Here is a 26,324-nt window from a genome sequence, read left to right on the forward strand (position 1 = left end):
GTAGGTGAAAATGGCTAAAACACATGGCAGAATACCGGAGAGGAGAGCACTGCCCAGGGAGAAAACCCTTGAGTCCTTAGCTGATGACTGGTCAGTACATGGGGTGTGGGGGAGAGACCCAACTCCTGGGAGAGAACCACCCAAAAGGATTAAAGGGAACAACACTCGGAGCACAATTTTTATGAGGCCTCAAGTTTTTCAGTGTGTGTATTTCCAGATGACTCGAGAATCTGTTAATGTTTCTCAAACTTGGGAACTCGGAACACCCAAGATTATATTCTCAGACCTGAGTTTGAGAAGCATTGCTTTGTATGGTTAATGATTCTAGGGTCAATAAACCTAAGGTTATCATCACTCTGTTGGAATTTATCTTAAAGAAGTTTTGTTTTGTTTTGTTTTGTTTTTAAAGACTTCACCGGTTTATTTGAGAGAGAGAGAAGGGACGAGAGGGGGGTCAGGGAAGGACAAAGCCAGAGGGAGAAGCGGACTACCCACTGAGCAGGGAGCAGGGAGGCCCATGTGGGGCTTGGCAGCCCAGGACCCCAAGACCACAGTCCAAGCCAAAGGCAGACACCCAACCGACTGAGCTACCCAGGCGCCCCTTAAAGAAGTTTGATTTGTTTATCAAACAGTATTTATCCAGGGCTGAAAATGGTTTGTGTTCCTACCTGTGAGAGTGCAAAAATCCTTGTAATTCCTGAGACATCAAGTGATGTCCTCAACAGATGAAGAGTATTGCCTCAGGATAGGGCAGAATTCGCCTAAAGATTGACAAAACTTGAAAGCAAGCCTCAAGAGGATCAGATGATTTATAAGTAACTTAATTGAGTCACCTGGGTGGCTCAGTGGGTTAAGCATCCAACTCTTGGTGTCGGCTCAGGTCATGATCTCAGGGTCAGAGTATCGAGCCCACGTCAGGCTCTGCACTAGGTGTGGAGTCTGCTTGGGATTCTCTCTCTCCTACTCCCTCTGCCCCTCCCCCAAACTCTGTCTCTCTCTAAAATAAACACATAAATCTTTAAAAAAAAAAAGGTAACTTAATTATGTCCTAGACAAAATTATAAAGTATCCATAGGGATACAGAAATATCCAGTACTCAATAATATAAAATTAACAATGTCTGGCATCCAATAAAAATTTATCAGGTATGCAAAGCAGCAGGGAAATACCACCAGTAATGAAGAGAAAAAAAATCAATAAAACAGACCCAAACATGATACAAATGATAGAATTGGTGGAGAAGGATATTAAAAATGTATTGCTATTTTTCTTAAGTTGAAGAAGATAGAGGAAAGATTGAACATACTATAGTATACACACTCTTCTGTACCTTTTTCCTTTTTTTAACTTTATTTTTATTTTTTTAAAGGTTTTTTTGTGTGTGTGTTTTGTTTTGAGAGAGAGAGAGAACACAAATGGGGAGGAGACACAGGGAGAGGGAGCAGCAGCCTCTCCATTGAGCAGGGAGCCCGATGCAGCACTTGATCCTCAGACCCTGGCATTATGACCTAAGGGGAAGGCAGACGCTTAACTGACCGAGCCACCCAGGTGCTCCTGTACCTTTTTGCTTTGACCATGTATCTTTCGAAGTCAGTTTGTATAAAGCTTTTCCATTGTTTTTAATGGCTAGGTAGTATTCCACTATGTGTGTAAACCAAACTGGTTTAATGTAATTCTCTCATTAAGGACATCTGGGTTTTTTCTTAATATTTTAAATCACGTTACAATTTATATACCATAAATTCAACCTTTTAAAGTGTACAGTTCAGTGATTTAGTCCCAAAAAGAAACCCTGTACCCATGACACCTAGATTTTTTAGTCTTTCACTAAAAGCAGTAATGCTGCCCTAGATACTGTCATATGTTTTCATACATGTGCAAGAGTATCTGTAGGACAAGTACCTGGAAATATTCACTAAGTAGAGTGATTTGTGCACCTAAAACTTTGAAAGATACTGCTAAATTGGCCTCCCCAGAGGTTATGGAGTTTACACTCTCGATAGCAAGGTATAAAAGTTCCCATTTCCCCACTTACAGATCGGCATAGTCCAAAAACCCTTATCTTTGCCAATCTGATAAATACTAAGATCTCACTGAAATTTTAAATTTCTATTTCTCTTATTCAAAGTGAGGTTGATTTTTTTTTTTTTTAAGATTTTACTTATTTATTTGACAGACAAAGGTAACAAGTAGGCAGAAAGGCAGGCGGTGGGGTGGGGGAGCAGGCTTCCAGCTGAGCAGAGCCCGACACGGGGCTGGATCCTAGGACCCTGAGACCATGACCCAAGCCGAAGACAGAGGCTTAATCCACTGAGCCACCTAGGCGCCCCACCAGATAGGCTTTCAACAACTCAAAAGATGCTCCACAGAGAATACCATTTCTTGACCATGAGAGCTGTCCAGAAGCTGACAACACACATTTTGGGTCAGGAGGTTGATTCTTTTATATGTTTAAGGGCTGCTTTCCTTTTTTCTTTTTTTTTTTTAGATTTTATTTATTTATTTGACAGACAGAGATCACAAGTAGGCAGAGAGGCAGGCAGGGAGAGAGGAGGAAGCAGGCTCCCCGCTGAGCAGAGAGCCCAATGCAGGGCTCAATCCCAGGACCCTGAAATCATGACCTGAGCCGGAAGCAGAGGCTCTAACCCACTGAACCACCCAGGTGCCCCAGGGCTGCTTTCCTTTTTTAATGAACTGACTGTTCATGCTCTTTGATTTTCTGCAGGGTTAACTATTTTTCTTGGTTATGGGAGCTCTTTATGTATTTAGGAAGAAATGCCCTTTGTGATATGAATTGGAAGTATTGGATTTTTTTATTAAAGTATAGATCCACCATCTTTTCTCCATACAGCTAACATCTTTCCCCCACTGATTTAAAAATTTAAAAACTGATTAAAAATGTCACTTTTGTGCTGTGTCCTCTTGATTAGAAGCTATTATTCAAAGTGTTGACTTGCATAAGGACAATTTTAATAGTAGCTTCAGTTTTTTTTTAAGGAGCGGTAATCAGAGGGCATCAGGGTGACTCAGTTGGTTAAGCGTCCAACTCTTGATCTTGGCTCAGGTCTTGATCTCAGAGTCAGGAGTTCACGCCCCATGTTGGGCATAGAGCCTACTTTAAAAAAAAGACCTGGGGATAAAAATATATGTTTATAAAAAAATATATGTTTATAAAAAATAAAAAATTTAAAAAAAAATTTTTTTTTAAAAGGAGTGGTAATCAGGTGTCTGGGGTAGTGATTTCTGACCTCTTGTGATGCCTGTCAGGATTCTGTAAGAACTATAGTCTCCTTCCCTCTGACAAATCCTCCTGTTGTGAGCTGCTGTTACTGAGTGTATGCTGGGCTAAGTAGTAGTTTTTAACCATTGATCTAGAGGTTTTCCCTAAGAGGGAGCCTCCTCTTTCCCATGTTATAAATTTCACTTGTGGCCAGAGGCCACTTAGTGATTCCAGGGTTGTTACTTTCAGGAGAGAAGAGTCAGGAAGGAAAGGGAGAACCTTTACAAAGAGAACTAAACTCTTCATTTTTTAAGTCAGTTTCTGATCCTCAGGTTGTCTTCCCACTTCCGAATTGTTAATTTCTACACCTCTCCTTTGGGGAATTGACTTTGGTGGACCGTGTGTCATCCTGGGAAAAAGACCTGCTGGGTTAGGTGGAGGATGATTGTGTTTTGGCCGTATGTAGAGCTGGGGACATAGGAATGGGAGTCATCTCTTTGAAACTGTTTAAAGTCAGAAGAGTATGGCCCTTTAAAAAGTAGAATTCCCAGGGTACCCCTGACTATAAAGGCTCCTGGAATTCTACCCAAAGGGGGCTAGAGTCAGAGGCCTGTCTGGTAGGCATATGCCACTGACTGGGACAGATAACCCCGGGGAGCATTCTATCAACCTTTTTAGCAGTCCGTTGGGTTTGATAGGGGAAGGTCCACAATGGCTGTTTATTTCATCCTGTATTATAAAATTATTCCCATGTTATAATTGTGCTACTCAAGGAATAGCTTGTCACTTCGAACATCGGCCAATGTTTTCTGGGCTTGAAAGTCCCAGTGGAGGTGACGCCTTGGTAGAGGTGACTGGTGCTGACTTCCTTTCTCAACGAGTTAAACCTTGGGTGTCTCCTTTGCTAGAGACACTCGTACAGATATAAAATAGAAAGGGAAGCGGGGATAGTTGGGAAAGGTAGTTTGGGTACAGGCTAGTTTTCACTTACAGTGTTTTCCTAAGTTTGTTCCAGAAACTGTTAAACACTATAAAAAATAATTTACAAAAGATATAGTGGAACTCCATTTAAAAAGTCATGTCAAAGTAAAGAAAAATATCCACTTTATAGGCTTAATGATACATCAAAATTGCCCAATTTATTCCATGTGATTGTGATATCTGGAAGACAAGCTTGTGGCACAGTAATGAGCTGTGGCTGATGCAGTTCTGCCATATTCAGTATCAGGATTTAAGAGAAGCCCTTCCTACAGATTTCCATGTATTTATTTAATGATAAGTTTCCTTGCTTTTCCTTCAACATTTTCAGTCCTCAGAAGTACGGTCGTGCTAGCATGTTCCTTTGTAACTCCTGAGTCCTCCAAGTGGATTTCACCTGGCCTGCTTTCACAGCTTTAGCCTGCAGGTTACCCTTGGATCAGCTTTCCCTTCTTCTTCCTCCTGTCTCTCTGGTCATCCACCAGAGTTCCACTTCTGATCACCCAGGCCATTCAGCAGCTGAACGAATTCATCTCCCTCCCCCCAACAGGAAGGTCTTACATTGGGGGATACTTACCCCTTCCAGACCCTTCCTGGAGGAAGCAAGTTTCCTTCCATGTGGCAGGAGCCAGTTTTATACTTGTTTGACCTTGTGACTGATAGGATGGGGAGTTTGGGGGAACTGGAGAGGAGATCTTGGTTTTAACCAAGAAAAAACATTGAGTAGAAATTATCCCTTCTGCCTTCTTCGGGCGTGTCCCTCTTCTGGGCATCTCTTCAGGATTTCATTCCTCCGTCCAACTGCCGTTCACAACTGCCCTTTCCAACTGCTCCAGAACTCTTGGCCCCGGCATTCCGTGATGTAAATTATTCCACGCATGGCTCGAAATGGGTGCGAAGCAGTGTTGCCAGGTGTCGGATCACTAGTGTAAGTTTACCGGATCTCGGGGGAGGGAGGAGAAAGGGAGAAAACTGCTCTTGGAACTTGTCCAGTTGTTACTGTTTCAGCCAGAGCACAGTAATCGCGCTGGCTGAACTTGATGCTGTCGGCGGCTGGGGAGAAAAGGAGCTTGGAGCTCAGAGCTGGGGGGAGTTGGGGGTTGAGATTTTCTACTTTAAAGATTCTACCGATGGCATATAGATTGTTTGGAATCAAACAGTTGGCGGTGCTGCTACCCGGGGAGAAACATGGGACCTCTGGGGCCAAGCCTGAGGCAGGACTGCTTGGGGCTGTGGTGTCTCCTCTGTCTCCAAAAGTAGGAAGAACTGGCTTTTTCTGTTTTTGTAAAGAGAGCCAAAATATGGCAAGAAATCCAGATTGCTCACCATGTTTGGAAACAGTCAGTCATAAAACGCACAAGGCCTCTGAATACATAAGATTTTTTTTTCTAAAACAAAAATACTATTTCTCCCCCATTTTCATGGTAGATTTTGAGGAAGTTGCAGTTCCTGGTTTACAGTCCCTTTGGGAATCTGTGTGGGAAGGGTTGCTGCCAATTATCTTGGATTTATCTAGATTCCTTTTTGACTTGTAAGTTAAGGATTTGTGTTCAATAAGAACAACTTAAATTGAATATTCAGTGTCTTAAAGACCATAAAATTTTAAAAATGCTATTAAAGACAAGCAATTAGAGGAAAAAAGTACACAAATTACACAGTTACTTTACCTAGGAAAGTAAAGAGTGTATTTTTATGTTGTACTGATGCTATTGGCTTTAATCTGCTTGGCTAACCAGCACATTATTCCTTTTCTTACAGTTGTCATGGATGATGATGATGACTCGTGTCTCCTTGATCTTATCGGGTAAGACACTCGTTCCAAAATCAGGGTAAATCAAATGTGTGAGGTTCACTGTACTAAAACAACCTAATAAACATATTAAAAACTGGGTGGGTTTTTGGGGTGCCTGGCTGGCTCAGTCGGTGGAGCATGTGACTCTCGATCTCAGGGTCTTAAGTTCAATCCCCGTGTTGGGAGTAGAGATTATTTAAAATTAAAAAAAAAAAAAAAAAACCTGGGTGGGCTTTTAAAATGAAAATCAACATAGAATACTGGTTAGCAAATAAAAAGACAAAATATTTAGATACTCTAGGCTTCATAATTGGGCCATCCTTTATTAAATTTACCCTCTAACAAATCCCAGCAGGCAGATATGAATGATAATAGGAAATGGAACAACATCAAGAAATCAATAATAAGGGGCGCCTGGGTGGCTCAGTTGGTTGGGCGGCTGCCTTCAGCTCGGGTCATGATTCCAGGGTCCTGGGATCAAGCCCTGCATCAGGCTCCCTGCTCAGCAGAGAGCCTGCTTCTCTCTCTCCCTCTGCCTGTTTGCTTGTGTTCTCTCTCTATCTCTCTGTCAAATAATTAAATAAAATCTTTTTTTTTTAAATCAATAATAAAACAAAAAACTATTAATAAAATTGTTTAAAAATAGGGAGAGAATGTTACTCAGGCCAATATGTCATTTTCTTTTTACCCTAGTGAAAATGAATCCCAAATATAGGTCACATATTTATTTGCTGTTTTCCTTTCTTTTTGCTGTTTTCCAGAGACCCACAAGCACTGAACTATTTTCTACATGGACCTAGTAATAAATCTGTAAGTAATACTTAGAATGTCACAGATATAAATTTTGGGACTTCTTTACAATTAAAGTAATCACTTTATCAAATTTGTACCTTTGCAGAGCAATGATGACTTGACTAATGCAGGATATTCTGCAGCCAATTCAAATTCAATTTTCGCCAACTCCAGTGTGAGTATTAGAAACTGAATCCAGTGGTAAAGTGTTTCTGTCTCATTGATGGCTTGTGAACCAAGGCTTTCATTGCCTTTGGAGCCTGATGAAAGTTATTACCTTGTCTCTTATAATTGACACGGAGGGAGGACCTGCTGAATGGTGTTGACGTGGTCTCCTTCTAACTTCGTTGATCCAGATAAGCTATATGAGATTTACTTTGCCATTTTCCCGAGCTTTCAACTGTCTTTCTAAAATGACTCTAAAATGTGATAACCTAAGACAGTCATACTAGAATGTTTTAGACCTTATCACAAAGCTTTAAAGAAATTATTCTTAATTGTAGTTACTTACTAAACATTTCCATCTTAAGTAAGAAAAAAAGGTAATAACTAAAACTTACTGAGCATATCATGTTCTTGGCAACAAGAGTTTAGCATGATTAAGCACATTAATCCACACAGTAAACTCTGTAAAGTAAGTTCTATTATGACCTGTATTTTATTCATGAGGAAACTAAAGCACAGAGAGGTTAGTACTTACTCAGAAGTTTACAGCCGGACGTTGCAGAGCTAGCATTCTCCCTCAGGTCACCCATTCTGGATCCCATATTCTCAAGCTCTAGGAGCATCTAGACAAGAAACCTGACCTCTGGGGGATAGGGAAGTCCTGCTTGCAGACTACATCCAAATAACTAAGGTTACGCCTATGTTGCTTTCATCTTTTCAAGTGCCTACTTCTGTCATAACCCAGAGTCAGACTGCCCAGGTTTGAATCCTCACTCTAATACTTACTTGCCATGTAACCTTAGATCTAGCATTACATCTCTGTAAGGTTCAGTTTCCTTATTTATGAAACCAGGAGAATAATAGAACTACTTCCTAGGTTGGTTAACATTAATTAACTAGTCTGTGGAAATTACTTGGTACAGTGCTCAATAAATGTTAACTTATCAGCAGGGACTTTTATTTTCTTCATCTATAACATGGAATAGTATTTGGAAAGTCCTTGGGAATGCACCTTTCTTTCAAGTATTTGAATGTGTGTGATTTAGGTCAGATCATATCACGCAAGACACCTCCACGTGCTAGGGGCGGTTTTAAAGTCACAATACCGATCTCCCATAAGGCTTGCAAACCAAGAGCATTTGGCTTGCAAATCAGGAGCATTTCTGAAGTTCATTCTGAATGAGTAATAACTTCATGTGATGCCATTAAGCCCATAAAGTAGTTAGCCTACCCCTCAACATTAATGAATTTTGTTTACCAACCTTCCCCCTTCCATGTGAATATTAATTTAACTTTTCAGACTGTTTCGTTTGGTATGTATTTATTGGGCATTTCTATTCCATCATGATATAAGGTATAGTAGGAATTTTTTTTTAGTAGAAATATTTTGGGTCACATGGGTGGCTCAGTTGGTTGGACAGCTGACTTTGGCTCAGGTCATGATCCCAGGGTCCTGGGATGGAGCCCCACATCGGGCTCTCTGCTCAGCAGGGAACCTGCTTCTTCCTCTCCCTCTGCCTGTCTCTCTGCCTACTTGTGATCATTTTCAGTTTTCTTCATATGGCTGTGTTGTCTCTAGCTAGAATGCCCATTCCAAGGACTCCTTGAGGACAGAAACTAACACACAAGTGGGTGCTCAATAAACTGTTGATGGACTCTTACTTGTAAATAGGACACTGAAAGTAGTCTTGAAAGCATCATAATAGGCTGATTCTTTCTAAGAAATCAAACAAGCATTTATTCATTTTATGTGGGAAGCTTGTTTTTGTCTGGACTGGTCTTGCTTGGGGTGTTAAGGGTTAGAACATGGGAGGTGGGTCTGAGAAGCCTTGAAAGACAGGGCTAACTCTGGGCTACCTTCTGAACCTCTAACAGAACAATACCCAGAATGCCCAAAACTCACTCGGACTCCCGTTGTACAGAGGACTAGACATGGCCATCTCCTGGATACACACACACCCTGGGCTGAGTCTCACTCAAGCCCTGGACTGGGGGCAATCCTGAAAAATCAAGTGTGTCCCAATATCACAAAAAATGAAGCTGAACTCCAGGTAGTCATCAGTATATTCCTGTTACTTATCTACTTTCTATAAAATAATTTACCAGAGCACTGAATGGGTACACTTAACACAAACAGTATTAGATGTTACTAAGGAAAGAGAACATCAGAATAAGCTAAGCACTTTGGAGAGTTCGTGCCTGAAAAGCAGACTGTTAGACTTTATCCTGTTCAAAAGTGAGGCGCTTTTTATTATTGTTGTTTTTTTAATATCTTTCCAAGTTTCGAAATGCCAGGTAACACACTGCTTTTCTTTTTAGAATGCTGATCCTAAGTCATCCCTCAAAGCTGTAAGCAACCAGCTTGGAGAAGGGCCTAGTGATGGACTGCCACTCTCAAGTAGCCTTCAGTTTCTGGAAGATGAACTTGAGTCTTCTCCTCTTCCCGATCTCAGTGAGGACCAACCTTTCGACATTCTTCAGAAATCCTTGCAAGAGGCCAATATCACTGAACAGACATTGGCCGAAGAGGCATATTTGGATGCCAGTATAGGTTCAAGCCAACAGTTTGCACAAGCTCAGCTTCATCCTTCTTCATCAGCATCCTTTACTCAGGCTTCTAATGTTTCGAATTACTCAGGTCAGACGCTGCAGCCTATAGGGGTGACTCACGTGCCTGTCGGAGCATCGTTTGCAAGCAATACGGTGGGTGTACAACATGGCTTTATGCAACACGTGGGCATCAGTGTTCCCAGCCAGCATCTATCTAACAGCAGCCAGATTAGTGGCTCTGGTCAAATACAGCTAATTGGGTCATTTGGTAATCAGCCTTCCATGATGACTATTAATAACCTAGATGGATCTCAAATCATATTGAAAGGCAGCGGGCAGCAAGCCCCGTCAAACGTGAGTGGAGGGCTCCTGGTCCACAGACAGACTCCTAACGGCAACTCGTTGTTTGGGAACTCCAGTTCCAGTCCAGTAGCACAGCCTGTCACCGTTCCATTTAACAGCACAAACTTTCAGACATCTTTACCCGTGCATAACATCATCATACAGAGGGGTCTTGCACCAAATTCAAATAAAGTCCCAATTAATATCCAGCCAAAGCCTATCCAGATGGGTCAGCAGAATACATACAATGTGAACAATTTGGGAATACAGCAGCACCACGTTCAACAAGGGATCTCTTTTGCCTCTGCCAGCTCACCCCAGGGCTCCGTCGTCGGTCCGCACATGTCTGTGAACATTGTAAACCAACAAAACACAAGAAAACCAGTCACCTCACAGGCAGTGAGCAGCGCTGGGGGTAGTATCGTTATTCATTCTCCCATGGGCCAGCCTCACACGCCCCAAAGTCAGTTCCTCATACCCACAAGCCTTTCTGTCAGTTCCAACTCGGTACACCATGTCCAGACCATAAATGGGCAACTGCTTCAGACTCAACCTTCTCAGCTCATCTCTGGCCAAGTGGCCTCAGAGCATGTCATGTTGAACAGAAATTCTTCCAACATGCTCAGGACCAACCAACCATATTCTGGGCAGATGCTGAATAACCAGAATGCCGCCGTCCAGTTGGTGTCTGGGCAGACGTTTGCCGCCTCTGGAAGCCCCGTGATAGTCAATCATGCCTCTCCTCAGATCGTCGGTGGACAGATGCCCTTGCAGCAGGCATCACCAACTGTATTACACCTGTCACCTGGGCAGAGCAATGTCTCCCAAGGAAGACCTGGCTTCACCCCCATGCCCTCGGTGACCAGCATGTCAGGACCCAGTCGGTTCCCTGTTGTCAGCTCCTCCAGCACTGCCCATCCTAGTCTTGGGTCTGCGGTTCAGTCGGGTGTGTCAGGATCAAACTTTACGGGAGACCAGCTGACCCAGCCAAACAGGACTCCAGTACCGGTCAGCGTGTCTCATCGTCTTCCAGTTTCTTCTTCCAAATCTACCAGCACCTTCAGTAACACACCTGGAACAGGAAGCCAGCAGCTCTTCTGTCAGGTACGTTTGCTTTAGCATGCGAACATTTGGAGGATTACAGAACAGAAAAATGGAATGTGTATTTCACAGAATGTTGTTTTCATCCTAACCTTCCAATTTATTGACTTCCAGTTTTCAACTTATGGTTGATTACATTTTTTCTTCCTAATTAAAATGTTTATCCATCCTAGCATTATGGTTTGGAGTGGGGACCGTAGAGTCAGACTTACGGATTTAAGTCTAAGCTTTACGACACAGAGTCAGTCTTACTTTAACTTACCTCTCTAGACGTAATTTTCCTCATCAGTGAAATAGACATTTACTAGTGCCATTTCATGGCGATATTGGAGAATTAAATGAGATAATCCACATAAAGCACTTAGTGCAGTCCCTAACAGAAAATAGCAAATACTTAATGAAAGCCCATTGATACATATACTTGATGAAATGTATTATAGGCATTTAAAATGAGAGTTTAGTGTAGATTATTTACTTACATCACGGAGCAAGCCACTAGGTGTTGTAACTACGGACTGAGTGAAGAAGTTGGGGCTGCTTCCTGGGTGCCAACCGGAAAGGTTCCGGGTCTCAGTGTGACTCATCAGTGGTAACTGGCCTGCACCAGAGGGATGCATACGGCGGGAACGATCCCAAATTACCTCGGGCAGTTGGTAAACCCACAGAAGGACCATGTCTCTGAAAAGCATCCCAGATGTCATCAGCTTTGGTTCTCACCCCACCTTCTGCCCCCCTCGGCAGATCCTTTAACAACTCTTGCTTCCGCTTCCATTTCCGCTTCCGGCTCCTCCTGAGCACGGCCCATAGTTGCCACTCCGCACCCTGCCTGCAGCCCTGGGGTGGACCCTACTTCGTCCTCCTTTTCCACTGCCTTGCTCCTCCGCATCTATAAGTATTCAGAAACCTTTCTGTGCCAGGTACATTGATATTAACTAGGGAAACAAAGATTATTTATGATCAAGGATATTCAGTGCATTACTTTCGGTGTCAGAGGTGTATATGTGTGTGCATGATGAAAGAATGTCAGACTTCTAGAAAGGTTAAAGCTGAAGAGTAGTATAAGCACTTTCATATCCCCTTCACTAAGATTCCCCAAATGTTACTGTTTTGCTACCATTCATTTTAACCTTCTCTTCCTCTCCCCCTGCACTCACTCACTCTCTCTCTCTCTCTCTCTCTCTCTCTCACACGCACACACACACACACACAATTTTGAGAGTAAATTGCAGGCATGATGCCTCTTTGCCCCTAAATACTGTGGACTTCAGTGTGTACTTTCAAAAAATGGTGACATTCTCCCATAGAACCATAAATTATATGGTTAACAAAATCAAATTAGCATGGTTACAATATTATCATCTAATCAACAGTCCTTTTCCAGATTTGGTCGATTTTCCCAAGAATGTCCCTTTCAGCAAAAGGGGGAAAAATTACATTGTTTTGTGTTTATGATGCAGGATCACTGCCTAATTTTGTTGTCATGCCTTTAAATCTAGAACAGGTTCTCTATCTTTCTTTGTCTTTTATGACCTTGATATTTTTTTAAAGGTTTTATTTATTTATTTGACAGAGAGAGAGATCACAAGTAGGCAGAGAGGCAGGCAGAGAGAGCTGGGGAAGCAGGCTTCCTGCTGAGCAGAGAGCCCAATGCAAGGCTCGATCCCAGGACCCAGAGATCATGACCTGAGCCGAAGGCAGAGGCTTTAACCCAGTGAGCCAGCCAGGCGCCTCTGACCTTGATATTTTTGAAGAGTACAAGCCATTTACTTTGTAGAATGTCCCTCAATTCAGGTTTCTATGCCATTTCCTCATGATTAGATTCAAGTCATACATTTGTGGTAGCATTGCCACAGAAGTGATATGTCCTCACAATATGGACTTGTCCCATTACCAGTGGTGTAAACTTTGAGCACGTGCTTTGGATGGTGTCTGATGCTTCTTAGTAAGTTTCTTCAAGGGGATACTTCAGCACTCTGCAGGTGTCCAGTTGCTCATCTAACTTGCACACACTGCATTAAGATTCCATTGATAATTCCTGACCAAATCCTTCCTTACAAAATTAGCTATTACCGTGATAGCCATCGAATTGAGATTGTCTAATTCCATCATTTGTTCTACATTAATTGTTGGCATTATATCTAAGAAAGCTTTTCTTTTTCCCTTTTTACTTATGTGTTTGTTTATATCAGTATGGATTCACAAATTCTTTTTTTTTTTTTTTTAAGAGTTTATTTATTTATTTATTTATTTGAGAGAGAGAGAGAGAGAGAGAGAAAGAATACAAGCAGGGGTAAGGAGTAGAGGGAGAAGGAGAAGCAGACTCCCCACTGAGCAGGGAGATCAGGACCCGAGCTGAAGGCAGACATTTAATTGACTGAGCCACCCAGGCGCCCCTCATACATTCTTATTTTATTCAATGAGTTATAAATTTTTATAATCACTTATCTTGATGCTTGCTACTTTGATGGCCATTGGCTACTCCTCCAGATTGGCTACTGGTCCTTCTGACATGTTTCCATCATGTCTTGAGCACTTTCTTTAATTTCAAGCAAAACAAAACGTTCCATGTTCATTTTTTACTTTCCCACCTCTGCCCTGGAATAGCCATTTCTTTGAGGAGCCTTATTTCTGGGGAGCCTGGGTGGCTCATTGGGTTAAGCCTCTGCCTTCGGCTCAGGTCATGATCTCAGGGTCCTGGGATCCAGTCCTGCAATGTGGAGGGGGGTGGTCTCTGCTCAGCGGGGAGCCTGCTTCCCTTTCTCTCTCTGCTTGCCTCGCTGCCTGCTTGTGATCTCTGTCAAATAAATAAAATCTTTTTTTTGTTTAAAAAAAAAAGGAGCCTTATTCCTTCTAGTGGAGAACTATTTAGAAACCAATACTGTTTAGAACAGTATTTAGAAACAGTATTTAGCACACTACATGTTCATTGCGACTGACCTGTATATCTTTACACACATGCAACATCTGTAGCTATTTATAGATCAATCTGTATTAAAAACAATGAGTTCAGGGGTGCCTGGATGGTTGAGTTAGTTAAGTATCCCACTCTTGATTTTGGCTTGGGTTGTGATCGCGGGGTCATGAGCTGGAGCCCCATGTTGGGATCAACGCTGGGCATGGAGCTTGCTTAAGAGTCTCTCTCTCCCTCTCCCCTCCCTGCTCCTCTCAATAAACAAACAAATAAATAAAAACACTGAGTTTATATCGATACTTTGGATTCTAATCCAGGACCGCTGTGTTCATTATTTAAGTCTCCTTCTTTTCCATTTCCAAACATCTTTCATGTTTCCTCTCTTCTAACACTGAGAAAGGCAGCTGCACAATATATTTACTAAATTGCTCAATCCTGGAATCCCAGAAAAGAGTTTCAGAAATGCTAATCCACACCGCCATGAAAAACAAACCTACTAATGGACATCAGTGCGGTTTACCATTCTGTCTTTAGCCTAAAGGTCTGTAGTCAAAATGCTGTGTTCATGGGGTACCTGGGTGGCTCAGTTGGTTAAGCATCTGACTCTTGGTGTCAGTTCAGGTTGTGATCTCAGGGTTATGCACTCAGACCCACATTAGGCTCTGTGTTGAGCTGGAGTCTGCTTAAGAGTCTCTCTCCCCTTCCCTCAACCCCTCCCCCCAACACATGTGCACTCTCTCTAAAATAAATAAATCTTTTTTATGCGTAGATTTTATTTACTTATTTGTCAGACAGAGAGAGCGCGCGCATACGGAGGGGGAGCTGTAGGCAGAGGGAGAAGCAGGCTCCCCGCTGAGTAAGGAGCCGGATGTGAGACTTGATCCCAGGGACCCTGAGATCATGACTTGAGCTGAAAGCAGGTGCTTAACTGGCTGAGCCACCCAGGTGCCCCTAAATAAATGAATCTTTCAAACTACTGCATTTGACGGTTGCATGGCCTAGTGCTTCTCCCTCCCTTCGAGTAGTTATGCTAGTCATTGGAAGTCTAGTTCTGCTTGTTTCTGTTCATATTTCATTATGGAGTCTTTCCCTGATGTCCCTATTGATTTTACCTACTTAATTTCCTTTGAAAGTACGACCCATTAGTATGGTTCCAAAAGTCAGGGCTCTGCAGAGGGTGTACCTGGAGCACCTCACTGCACCCTTCTCCCACCCTTCCATCCTTCCCTGCCAGAGCTCAGCCACCTCTGTTGTCCCCGATCTCATTCCTCTCTAGTTGATTTATCCTACGTTTATTTTCACACAAATGAGCAGATACGTGTATGTTTTCTTACTTACCTTCCTTTCTTATGCAAAGTATAGAGAGCTATAGATACTCTTCTACACTTTAGTTGCCAAAAAGTTTTTTAAAAACCCAAATGTCTGGGGACCCCTGGATGGCTCAGTCAGTAAAGCATCTGCCTTCGGCTCAGGTCATGATCCCAGGGTCCTGCTCAGCGGGGAGCCTACTGCTTCCTCTTCCTGCCTCTTCCCCTGCTTGTGCACTCTTTCTCTCTGACAAATAAAAAACTTTTTTTTTTTAATTTAAAAAAATAATAAAAATTAAAAAACAAAAGCCCAGATGTCTAATACTAGAATCACGGGCTGTGATGAATTCTCTGCAGCTATTTAAAATGTTTTTGAAGGGTGCCTGGCTATCTTAATCAGTGGAGCATGTGACCCTTGATCTTGGGGTTGTAGGTTCGACCCGCACATTGGGCATAGAGATTATTTTTCTTAAATATTTTATTTATTTATTTATTTATTTGAGAGGGAGAGCACAGGTAGGAAGGGGAGAGGCAGGGAGCCTGATATAGGACTCAATCCCAGGACCCTGGGATCATGACCTGAGCCAAAGGCAGATGCTTAACTGACTGAGCCACCCAGGTGCCCTGGATTACTTTTTAAAAAAGTAAAATCTTGGGGCACCTGGGTGGATCAGTCGGTTAAGCGTCCAAGTCAATCTCAGCTCAGGTTTTAATCTCAGAGTCGTGAATTCAAGCCTCCTGTTGGGCTCCACACTGGGCATGGCACCTACTTAAAAAGTAAATAAAACAATATCTTTTTATATAAAAGTAAGTAAATAAAATGTTTTAAAAAAATAACTTGGTCAGTTGAGCCTCCACCTCTTGGTTTTGGCTCTGGTCGTGATATCAGAGTCATGAGATTGAGCCCTGCATTGGACTCTGCATCAGTGTGGAGTCTGCTTGAGATTCTCTCTCCCTCTCCCTGTGCCTCCTGCTTGTGCACTCTCTCTAAAATAAATAAATAAATCTTTAAAAAATAACTTAAAGATTTGGGAAAGGCTTACAAAATACTTTGTGTATGTTTAAATTTGAAATATTTAAAATGTGCTTTTAAAGGTATAATTAGGAGGGATACCTGACTGGCTCGTTCAGTAGAGCATAGGACTCTTGATCTCAGGTTGTGGGTTCAAGCATAGAGCTTACTTAAAAAAATGAATGTAGGGGTGCCTGGGTAGCTCATTTAGTTGAGTGACTGACTCTTGGTCTCAGCTCAGGTCTTGATCTTGGTGGTCAAGAGTTCAAGCTCCACATTGGGCTCCACACTGGGTGTAGAGCCTACTTTTTTTAATTTTTTTTTTTTTTTAAGATTTTATTTGAGAGAGAGAGTGAGTGAGAGAGAATGAGAGGGGAGAAGGTCAGAGGGAGAAGCAGACTCCCCGTGGAGCTGGGAAGCCAATGCGGGACTTGATCCCCGGACTCCAGGATCATGACCTGAGTAGAAGGCGGTTGCTTAACCAACTGAGCCACGCTCTGGAGCCCACTTTTAAAAAAAAAAATATATATATATATATATATTTAATAAACAATATGTTTTCACTTTTAGAAAAATAATGGAGCAAGACAGTATGTTGAATTAGAAAACAGAAAACATTTTTGCTTACAAAACACCCAGAAATTTCATTAGAAAGAAATGCAATATAACATTAATAGCAGTTCTCTATATAGTAGAATTACAGATTATTCTCATTTTCTTCAAGATTTAAAAACTTGCCCCACATAGAAGACATGAACTGGACAGTATTTATCAAAACATATATATATATATATATATTTTTTTTTTTTTAATCAGTAAAATATGCAGTTGGTGAAAACTTAAAATTGTTCCAAAATAGTTACAGAGAAAAGCAAGTCTTGGGATGCCTGGGTGGCTCAGTTGGTTAAGCAGCTGCCTTCAGCTCAGGTCATGATCCCAGGGTCGTGGGATCGAGTCCTGTGTCAGGCTCCTTGCTTGGTCAGGAGCCCACTTCTCTCTCTCTCTCTCTCTCTCTCTGCCTGCTGCTTCCCCTACTTGTGCTCTCTCTCTCTATCTCTGTCAAATAAATAAATAAAATCCTAAAAGAAAAAAAAAAAGAAGAAGAAAAAAAGAAAAGCAAGTCTTCCTGCCAGTCCGCATGTTTCCCTCCCGGAGGCTCCCACCATTTCTAGGTTCTTTATATTCTTCCAGAGATGTACTCTGCATATACAGTGAAAGATACCACAATAGACCTACTTACCTCTGCAATATACCATGGATGTTTTTACTTAATTACATAAATTGAGGATTATTTTATATCAGTATGTATTGATCTGCTTTATGTTTGTTGTTACAATTAATTATATAGAAATCAGCCATGGCATGATTTCTTTCTCTTTTATATTTTCTATATAAGTAATGGCTTGATATTCAGGAGAAACATCTCTCTGACTCCCAAAAGTTTCAGTGTCCAGAGGTAACAAGAAGCCTCCACTGACAGCTCCAAAGTAATTTTTTGTGACTTTCAATGCCAAAAGGTACTGGGAACTAGGTCAGTTGTATTATGTCAAGCGTGTTATTGCTGTAGGTTTTCTGGAACAATTAAGGTATCAGGTGTAGGGGCGCCTGGGTGGCTCAGCGGGTTAAAGCCTCTGCCTTCGGCTCAGTTCGTGATCCCAGGGTCCTGGGATCGAGCCCCCTCTGCTCAGTGGGGAGCTTGCTTCCTCCTCTCTCTCTGCCTGTCTCTCTGCCTGCTTGTGATCTCTGTCTGTCAAATAAATAAATAAGATCTTTAAAAAAAAAAAAAAGGTATCAGGTGTATTGGAATAAGGAGGATAGAGCCTTGGAGGCAGCATAAGTTAGAAAAGTAACGTTGAGGTGTTATCTAACATTTAAAGCCCCAGGACATCCAGAAACATTTACAGCTGCTCTCTTTTGCTTGATAATTTCTGTGTAAAATTTCTGTACAGATTACTTTGTAGAATGTCATAATAAACAAAAACACCATTACAGGGACTTTGCTTGTTTGCCTATTTTGCAAAATTTAACTCAGCAAGTTTTTTTTTTAAGATTTTATTTGTTTATTTGACAGAGATTACAAGTAGGCAGAGAAGCAGGCAGGGGTGGGGGAAGCAGACTCCCTGCTGAGCAGAGAGCCCAATGTGGGGCTCGATCACAGGACCCTGGGATCATGACCTGAGCTGAAGGCAGAGGCTTTAACCCACTGAGTCACCCAGGTGCCCCTAACTCAGCAAGTTTTGATCCTATAATGGGTTAATAATAGGGAGGAATAAGTTTCTAGGTATAAATTTTGGTTCTGTTATAGAAAATGCATTTATTTGGTTCAAAATTCAAAAGGTACAAAAAGGAATATATAATGGTGAAAATTTCCCTGCTTCTGTCCCCCAGCCACCCAGTTCTCCGCAGGCGACCAATGTAACCAGCCTCTTACAGAATGAATGTAAGGCCCCACCCCACCTTTTGTATTGTGAAAACTTCCCAAACCCACAGAAAATTGGAAGAGTACAGTGAACCCATTCACCTAGATTTACCCATAGTTGTTTTGCAACATTTTCTTTAACTGTGTGTCTCCTTCTCTCCCTCTCTCTCTCCACACACACACACACACAAACACACACTTTTTTCTCTGAACCATCTCAAAAGTCGGTTACAAATGTCTTGACCCCTTGCCCTAAATATTTCACCAGCTATTTCATATGAACAAGGATTTTCTTCAGCACAGCCATAGTGTCACGATCATACCCGCCCACCAGAAAAGTTAACATTACTACAGTAAAATTGTATCAGATTTCTTCCAGTTGACCCAATAATGGCCTTTACAACAATGTTTCACTCTAGAATCCAGTCAAAGAGCACTGATTTCATATGTCACCTCTCTAGGCTCCAGGAGCAATCCAGATCATTTGTCTTGTAGATTGGCCTTAGTGTGGAGTTGTCTGATTGTGTCCTTATGGGCAGAGGCAAGCTAAACAATTGTGGCTAGACACAAAGTGTTGGCTGGGGCTGTTATTGGTGATTCTGGGTGTGATCACTTGGTTAAGGTCAGGTTTCTCCTCCAGGTCCTCAAAGGTACCGTTTTCCCTTTGTAAAGCAGACATGACCTCTAGGAGAGTGCTTTGGGACCATGTGACTCTCCCGTTCCCCTGTCTCTCCCATCTGTTCTCCCATCTCTCTGGTGATTCGAGACTCCATCAGTGAGCCTCTCCTGAATATTACATTGGTGGTTACAAAATGGCGGTTTTCTAACTGTATTATCCTATCTATAGAGTTTTTGGCTGGGACTCTTCCATAAAGAAGAGCTTTTTCTTCTTCTCCCTCTCTCTCTCTCTTTGGGGCTGTCAGCTTCAGTGCTTACCGACTCATGGCTGTGCTTATCCCATCCATACCAGCTAACCCTCGCTCTCCCTCTGCCCAGTATATTTTGAGGCTAAGCCAGACATGGAAGTTCATCTGTGATATTTAGATATTTGGGATCTCTAAAAGGTCATGTATTCATTTTGTAGTTGATGTTGCCGTCTGTTGCTTTCACTATTTTTTTTTTAATGCCTAATGTTGGGTACCCCAATAATGGGTCCGTGATTAAAGGAGCAAGATACAAAGCGAAGGTCAAGCAAAGCTTTATTTCATGCCAAGCATCAGGAATCAGACCGACCGTCAAACAGACCGGTTGGGGGCTGCCCCTACAGAGAGGATGACCACTCCCTGCTTTCCAGACTAACTTTTATAGTCTGGAAAGTCCATGTGGTTGGACCTGGCCACATACAGGTGGCCAATGAGATTGTAACACACACAGGAAACTCCACAGTGATGCTAGGTGACCAGTTGAATTACAATTTACCCTAGTAGACATTTGAACCAGCCTATCACACCTTGGTTAGGATTGGCGCCAAAGGCTCTCAAAGGGTGGGGCCCATATTCCTTGGTAGCTAGGAGACAGTATGTGCCCCCCCACTGATTGAATACCTCCACCTGGCCTGACCCACCCTTGTATTTGAACTTTGTTACCTGGGACTGGTTTCCCAGACTTGCTTTTAAATAAGTTCCCCTGGTGGGGGGCGGGGGGCGAGGTCAATTGAAGCTTTACAGCAAAATGGCAGTTCAACCGGGGTGGGGCTGCTCTGGCTGAATAGGACCTTACACCTAAAATGTCCTAAATGAAAAAAATTAAAAATAAAAATAAATAAAATGTCCTAAATGTGGTCAGTGGAGGCCTGCTGAAGCTGGCTTCTATACTTTTGACGCGGCCTGGTCTACTTTGAGCACTTTGTGGCCCAAGACCCTGTGCGAGTGTCTTCTGATTATCTTGCCTCAGACCTAGAATCAGCCATTCCTCCAGAGAGCCCTGTGAACTGAAATCCCTTAATGCAGAGCATAATTTACAGGATTTAAGCTTTCTTGTAAATAGATTAATATTCAGTCAGCGATTAAAGCAGGCAATTTACAAGAGTTTAGCCTATTAAGCAAAATTAAATTATTTTAAGTCCAGATCTCCTTAGATCACTAGAAGATTTAGGCGATCATAAATCCCTTGAGAGCAGCACTCACCATGCTTCGTGTGTCGAGAGAGTGATCACAGCTGGTCTCTAGCCCATCCCTGCTCCACCCGACTCCCCTTCCTCTCTCTAGCTCAGCCTGATAACCTTAAATAGAGCCAGGGGCCACCAGATCTTCAGACACCCAGACTGCAAAATCTAGGTGGTATTTGTTTTTCTCCTTCTGTACTTTTTTTTTTTTTAAAGATTTTATTTATTTATTTGACAGAGATCACAAGCAGGCAGAGAGGCAGGCAGAGAAAGAGGAGGAAGCAGGCTCCCTGCTGAGCAGAGAACCCCATGTGATCCCAGGGGCTCCATCCCAGGACCCCGGGATCACGACCTGAGCTGAAGGCAGAGGCTTTAACCCACTGAGCCACCCAGGCACCCCACTCCTTCTGTACTTTTAATAAGTTATTAAATCCTACTGATTCAAAAAAAAAAAAAAAAAACCTACTGATTTGTCTTTGAATGTCTCACACTTGTTCTTGCCAATAATAATAAAAGTAATGATCATATTATTAACAGTTGGTATAGTACCAGGGGCTCTCCGTGTTACTACTAATCCTTACCTTGGAACTACAAGAAGTGACTGTTTCCAATTGACTGTCAAGGAGATGTAGGTTCAGAGCATGGCCACATTGCTTGGAAAAGCAAACTTTTACCTGCTAGTCGGCTATGGTATATGTACTTTTTCCCATTTCCCTCCTTTTCTGCATCCTTACCCTGAGCTAGGCTTTAAGAGGGACTGCAGTGTAATGGGAAAAACAGGAGCTGGGTGAGGAATCAGAGTTTGCTTGTAGGTCCCGCTCTGCCAGGGACTGGTTTGGTTAAGTTTGTGTCTTAAACTCTCTGAACCCTAATTTCTCTCTCAATGAGGAACCCCAACTATGCAATTGAACCACCTGGGAACTTTTTAAAAATATGGGTGCCTGGGCCTCTCCTCCATAAATTCTGATTTTTAAATGGCCTGATGAAAGGGCTCTAAGCATCAGCATTTTTCAAAAGCTCCCCAAGGGATTCTAAAGAGCAACCAGAATAGAGAAACATTGGGCTAGATGATTTCTGAGGCCCATTCAGACCCTAACACATCAACAAATGTTGCAATTATCTGAGTGATTGATTTGCCTTCGGCCTCTTTCTGAAGGCAGATTTCTACCACATTAATCTTCCTAAAACATTTGTTTGATGACCCGAACCAGATCATGAGAATCCCCATGGCTGCAGGAGAAAGTACAAACCCCTGGCTGACAGTTACACTGCTCTGGTTAGAAAGCCTCCATCTGCCCAGGCTGACCCCTTCTCCCCGCCTCCCTGATGAGGCCAGACTCACTGTGAGCTCCACCTTGTTACTGACACTGGTATTCATTCAACTTCCTTTTTTAGCAGGTAGAAATGCTTCCCATCCTCCAGGCAGCCCCCAAAGTCCCTAAAGGAATGAAGCTTTTTCCAGTTACCCCAGATACCTTCTCTGCACTGTTGTTGTTATTGTTGTTTTTAAGATTTTATTTATTTATTTGACAGACAGAGATCACAAGTAGGCAGAGAGGCAGGCAGAGAGAGAGAGGGAAGCAGGCCCCCCACTGAGCAGAGAGCCCGAAGCGGGATTCGATCCCAGGACCCTGTGATCATGACCTGAGCTGAAGGCAGAGGCTTTAACCCGCTGAGCCACCCAGGCGCCCCAACCTTCTCTGCACTTTTTGTTCATACTGTTCACTGGGAGGCACAACCACCAACAGTGTGGTTTCCTTCCTTCTTTCCTCCCTCTCTCCATCCCTCCATCCATCCTTCCTTCCCCAGTACCTCAGTACCTGCCATGGCCAGCCCTGGGCCAAGTGTCAGGGAGACAGCAGTCTGTTGCAGGGCAGGAGGCAGACAGATAAACTGACAGCCGCAATGCACAATGTTTGATGCTCTGCTGGAAGTAATCCAGGGTTCCAGGCTTAGAAAAGAAGCCTCTCACCCAGATGGCATGGTTGGGGAAGGTTCCCTTGACCAGTGGTTCCTGGCTGAGGTCTGCTAAGGGAAAGGAGAGTTAGTTACCCAGGTATTAAGGGCCTGAGGGAAGAATTTTCCAGCAGTAGGAACAGCCTTGCAAAGGCTAGTGAGAGAAGAGACCATGATACTGAGGGGTCAGAAAAACAGGTTCATGTGAGGTGTTAAGATTTAGGTGGGAAAGGTGAGCAAGGACCAAATCACGCAGGACCTTATATGTCATGTTAAGGAGCCGGTGTCATAATCGAAGCATGAAATGCTGAACTCCTACACGAGCCGCGAGAGATGGTGAAATGGCATGGATTTGAGACCATCAGGTTAGATAGAACTTGCAATTTGGCTGTAGTGGAGAAAAAAGGATGATACACAGACGCTTGACCGTGACACCAGCTCCACTGAGCTAGAGAACCTGAAAAGAAATTATGGTTTGAAGGGAAGTTGGGGTTTAGTTTAGGATACGTTCGTCAAGTCTCACAACCCGTGGGACAACCAAACTGTATGATAAACAGCTACAGACACCGAAGCATAGGACCAAAATGTGGACTCAGAGGGACTGAGCAGCATATAAATTGTAACTCAAGTGGTAGAAACGGATGAAATGGATCAGGGAAAGTGTGTGAGTAAAGGAAAAAAGTGGCCAGGAGCACCTGGGTGGCTCAGGGGGTTAAGCCTCTGCCTTCGGCTCAGGTCATGATCTCAGGGTCCTGGGATCAAGTCCCACATTGGGCTTTCTGCTCAGCCGGGAGCCTGCTTCCTCCTCTCTCTCTCTGCCTCTCTGCCTACTGATGATCTCTGTCTGTCAAATAAATAAAAAATATTAAAAAGAAAAAGAAAAAAAGTGGCCAGAAGAGAACCCCGAAACACCTCAGCATTTAGGGGATGGACACAGAAAGAAAAGTCCGCAAGTGAGACTCAGAAGGTTCGAGAGAGGAGGAACCGATCAGGTTCAGCATTCGGGAAGCTAAGGAAAGAGGGTTTTACGGGTGGGAGGGCAGAGGTCTGCAGAACCAAGTGCCAGTGTGAAGCCAGAGTTGGTGAGGGTCAGGATGCTTCTTTCTGACGGATTGATCAACAAGGTGGCAGCTGTCAATCTTGGGGAGACTCGTTTCCCTGAAGTGGTAGGTGCAGGAGCCAGACTGAAGGAGAGCAAGGGGAGAGTGGGACGTGTGGTAATGAGCAGAGACAACATTCAGAAAGATGAAGGTAACAGAGCCACGGGAAGGGCAGGGTCAAGGGAATAAGTCTTTTTTAAGACATGGAAGAGGCTTGAACTTTCTTCAGCAGTGATGGCAAGGAGATGGACACGAATTCCAGAGCACTGGTGGGATTCTTTCTAGAAAAGAGGAGGGATGCGTCTGCCCTTGTAGCAGGAGGAGCAAGGAAAGGTCGAATGGGGATTCGGGGAAGGTTGTAGCTGTGGTGGGAGATAGTTGAACAAGCTCTCACCTGGCTTACAGGTTTGAAGATAATGAGATAGCGTTCTGTGGAAAATGGGCAAAGGAGCTGACTAGGTACTTTGGGTGGCAGCTCTCAGAAACGCACCCTATCATGTTTAGCAAACAGGGAGAATGTCCAGGAGGGATCATGTATGTCCTTAGAGGTCAGCAATCAGACTCTCGGCTATCTCTTGGCCTATTCAAGATAGCGTGGCCTTCTGTCTGTCTTCATCATTCTCTCTCTCTCTTCTGCTCCACCAGAACGGCTACCCTGGTCCAGCTTTACATTATTATCCAGGCATTTAGCAGAAACTGGCAAATGCAGTGGTTTCCCAAAACATAGCAATGCATCAGAATCAACTAGAGAGCATTTTAGAATAATAGTAAATTTTTAAGTCCCATATCGGATTCCTGACTCTTGTGGATGGAACCCAGAGACTTGGTGTTCAGAAGCTCCCCAGGTGACCTTGATGCAACTGGTCTGTAAACCTGCATTTGAGAACCGCTGCTCTTGGGTGTCCACCGCCCACTACCACTCTGAATTCCCAGGGGAGTCTGGGTGACGGTGCATTAGGGTCAGAGGAGCAGGGGCATGGGTGACATGAGGAAGCAGCCGTACAGGGCCTCTGCTGCTCTAGCCAAGGCCTTTCTTCAAATTAAGAAAAAGTCCCCCTCTAGGTAGATAAACTGCTACACTGGCAGGCTTGGCACTTTGATTGATTGATTGATTGATTATTTATTTATTTATTTATTGGGGGTGTGAGGGACAGAGGGAGTGGGAGAGAGAGAATCTCAGCAGACTCCCTGCTGCGCTCGGAGCCCAGTGACCCTGAGATTATGACCTGAGCAGAAATCGGTAGTCACACGCTTAACCCACTGAGCGCCCACAGGCACCCCAGGCCTAGCACTTTAAGACAGGAGAGAAAGTGCTCCTTCCCTTCCTAAAGTTTAGCTCTTGGTGCCTGTGGCGGGTTACACACCTTTGTGGCTCTCCAGCCTTGCTGGCTCCAGCCCATTTCTGTGGCAGTGGGGCAATTCCTAGATGAGAGTGTGGCCAGGCAGACCCCAGGCATCTCCCTTGTTCCATAAATGCCTGTTGTTGGATGAATCTTATCTTCTTTCAAAGTGTACCACAGAAGGGGAGATTGACACATTAAATATTTTGATTTGTTAGGGGTTTTCTGTATGTCTACATGGTATCAAGATAATCCATAGATCTAAAGAATTAAGATGAATACTGATATTAACAGAGTTCTTAGAGCCAAGGTTTCAAAAAGGATCCTTAAATAGTCTATTTGTGAAATATATATATATATATAGAGAGAGAGAGAGAGAGAGATTTTATTTATTTATTTGACAAGAGAGCACAAGCAGGGGGAGCGGCAGGCAGAGGGAGAGGGAGAAGCAGGCTACCTGCTGAGCAGGGAACCCAATACGATACTCGATCCCAGGGCCCTGGGACCATGACCGGAGCCGAAGGCAGACCCTTAACCAACTGAGCTGCCAAGCGCCCTTAAATAAATATATATGTATGTACACACACACACACACACACGTATGTATGTATACATTTTTTTTTAAGAAAATGTATTTAAAGATCAAGTCTTCTCTAGGAGTTCAGCAAAAACAATAGAATGATAAATTTCCGGAAAAGATTGTCAGCTGCAGGCAACATGAAGTTTTGGGGAATGGGGGAAAGTTGCTGGCTCCTGGGGCGTGGGGGTCGTTGGACCAGCGGGGAAGGACAGACCCCCGTTCCCCGCAGACTTCCACTGCACTCAGTTTATTTCACAACTATTTACTGTGCGCTCAATGTGGTGCTGGCCGTGTCCGGTGCTGGGAATACAACAGGGAGCCAAACAGACAAAAGCCCTGCCCTGAGAATAAGCAGGCTGGGAGCAACAGTGAACTGCTAGAGACAGCACTCCCAAGGCAGTTGGGCTTTCCAAACATACAGAGCAGCTGAATTGAAGTGATTCCTCTGCAGGGACCTGGACAGGTACGCCCCCCCCCTTTCCTGATCCTTCTACCACCCCCCCAACCCTCCCCTCCCCTCCCTCTGCAGTTGCCCCAAGGGAAGGGGTATAGTGAGGAACACAGGTGGTGAGAGGATGAAAACACGCTACCCCATACAGGTAGGCGAGGGGACCATAAAACACTCCCAGCTGTGCTCAGACGAGAAGTGGCCCCT

The 26,324-nt window shown here is 43.4% G+C and overlaps 1 protein-coding gene across 5 annotated transcripts in view; it reads left to right on the forward strand.

Moving 5' to 3' along the window:
* Positions 1-26,324, forward strand: part of BICRAL (BICRA like chromatin remodeling complex associated protein) — a 106,966-nt gene that overhangs the window by 61,616 nt on the left and 19,026 nt on the right. For 4 of the 5 annotated variants that reach the window (XM_059177998.1, XM_059177996.1, XM_059177997.1 and 1 more), the window contains 4 exons: positions 5,957-6,002; positions 6,752-6,800; positions 6,889-6,957; positions 9,267-10,943. In XM_059177998.1, coding sequence (XP_059033981.1) covers positions 5,962-6,002; positions 6,752-6,800; positions 6,889-6,957; positions 9,267-10,943 — 1,836 coding nt within the window. In that variant the 5' untranslated portion in view covers positions 5,957-5,961. Of the gene's footprint in view, positions 1-5,012; positions 5,127-5,956; positions 6,003-6,751; positions 6,801-6,888; positions 6,958-9,266; positions 10,944-26,324 lie in introns of those variants that run through there. The other variant, XM_059178000.1, reaches the window with a different exon arrangement.

This window comes from Mustela lutreola, chromosome 6 (assembly GCF_030435805.1).
Source record: "Mustela lutreola isolate mMusLut2 chromosome 6, mMusLut2.pri, whole genome shotgun sequence".
Classification (NCBI taxonomy): domain Eukaryota; kingdom Metazoa; phylum Chordata; class Mammalia; order Carnivora; family Mustelidae; genus Mustela; species Mustela lutreola.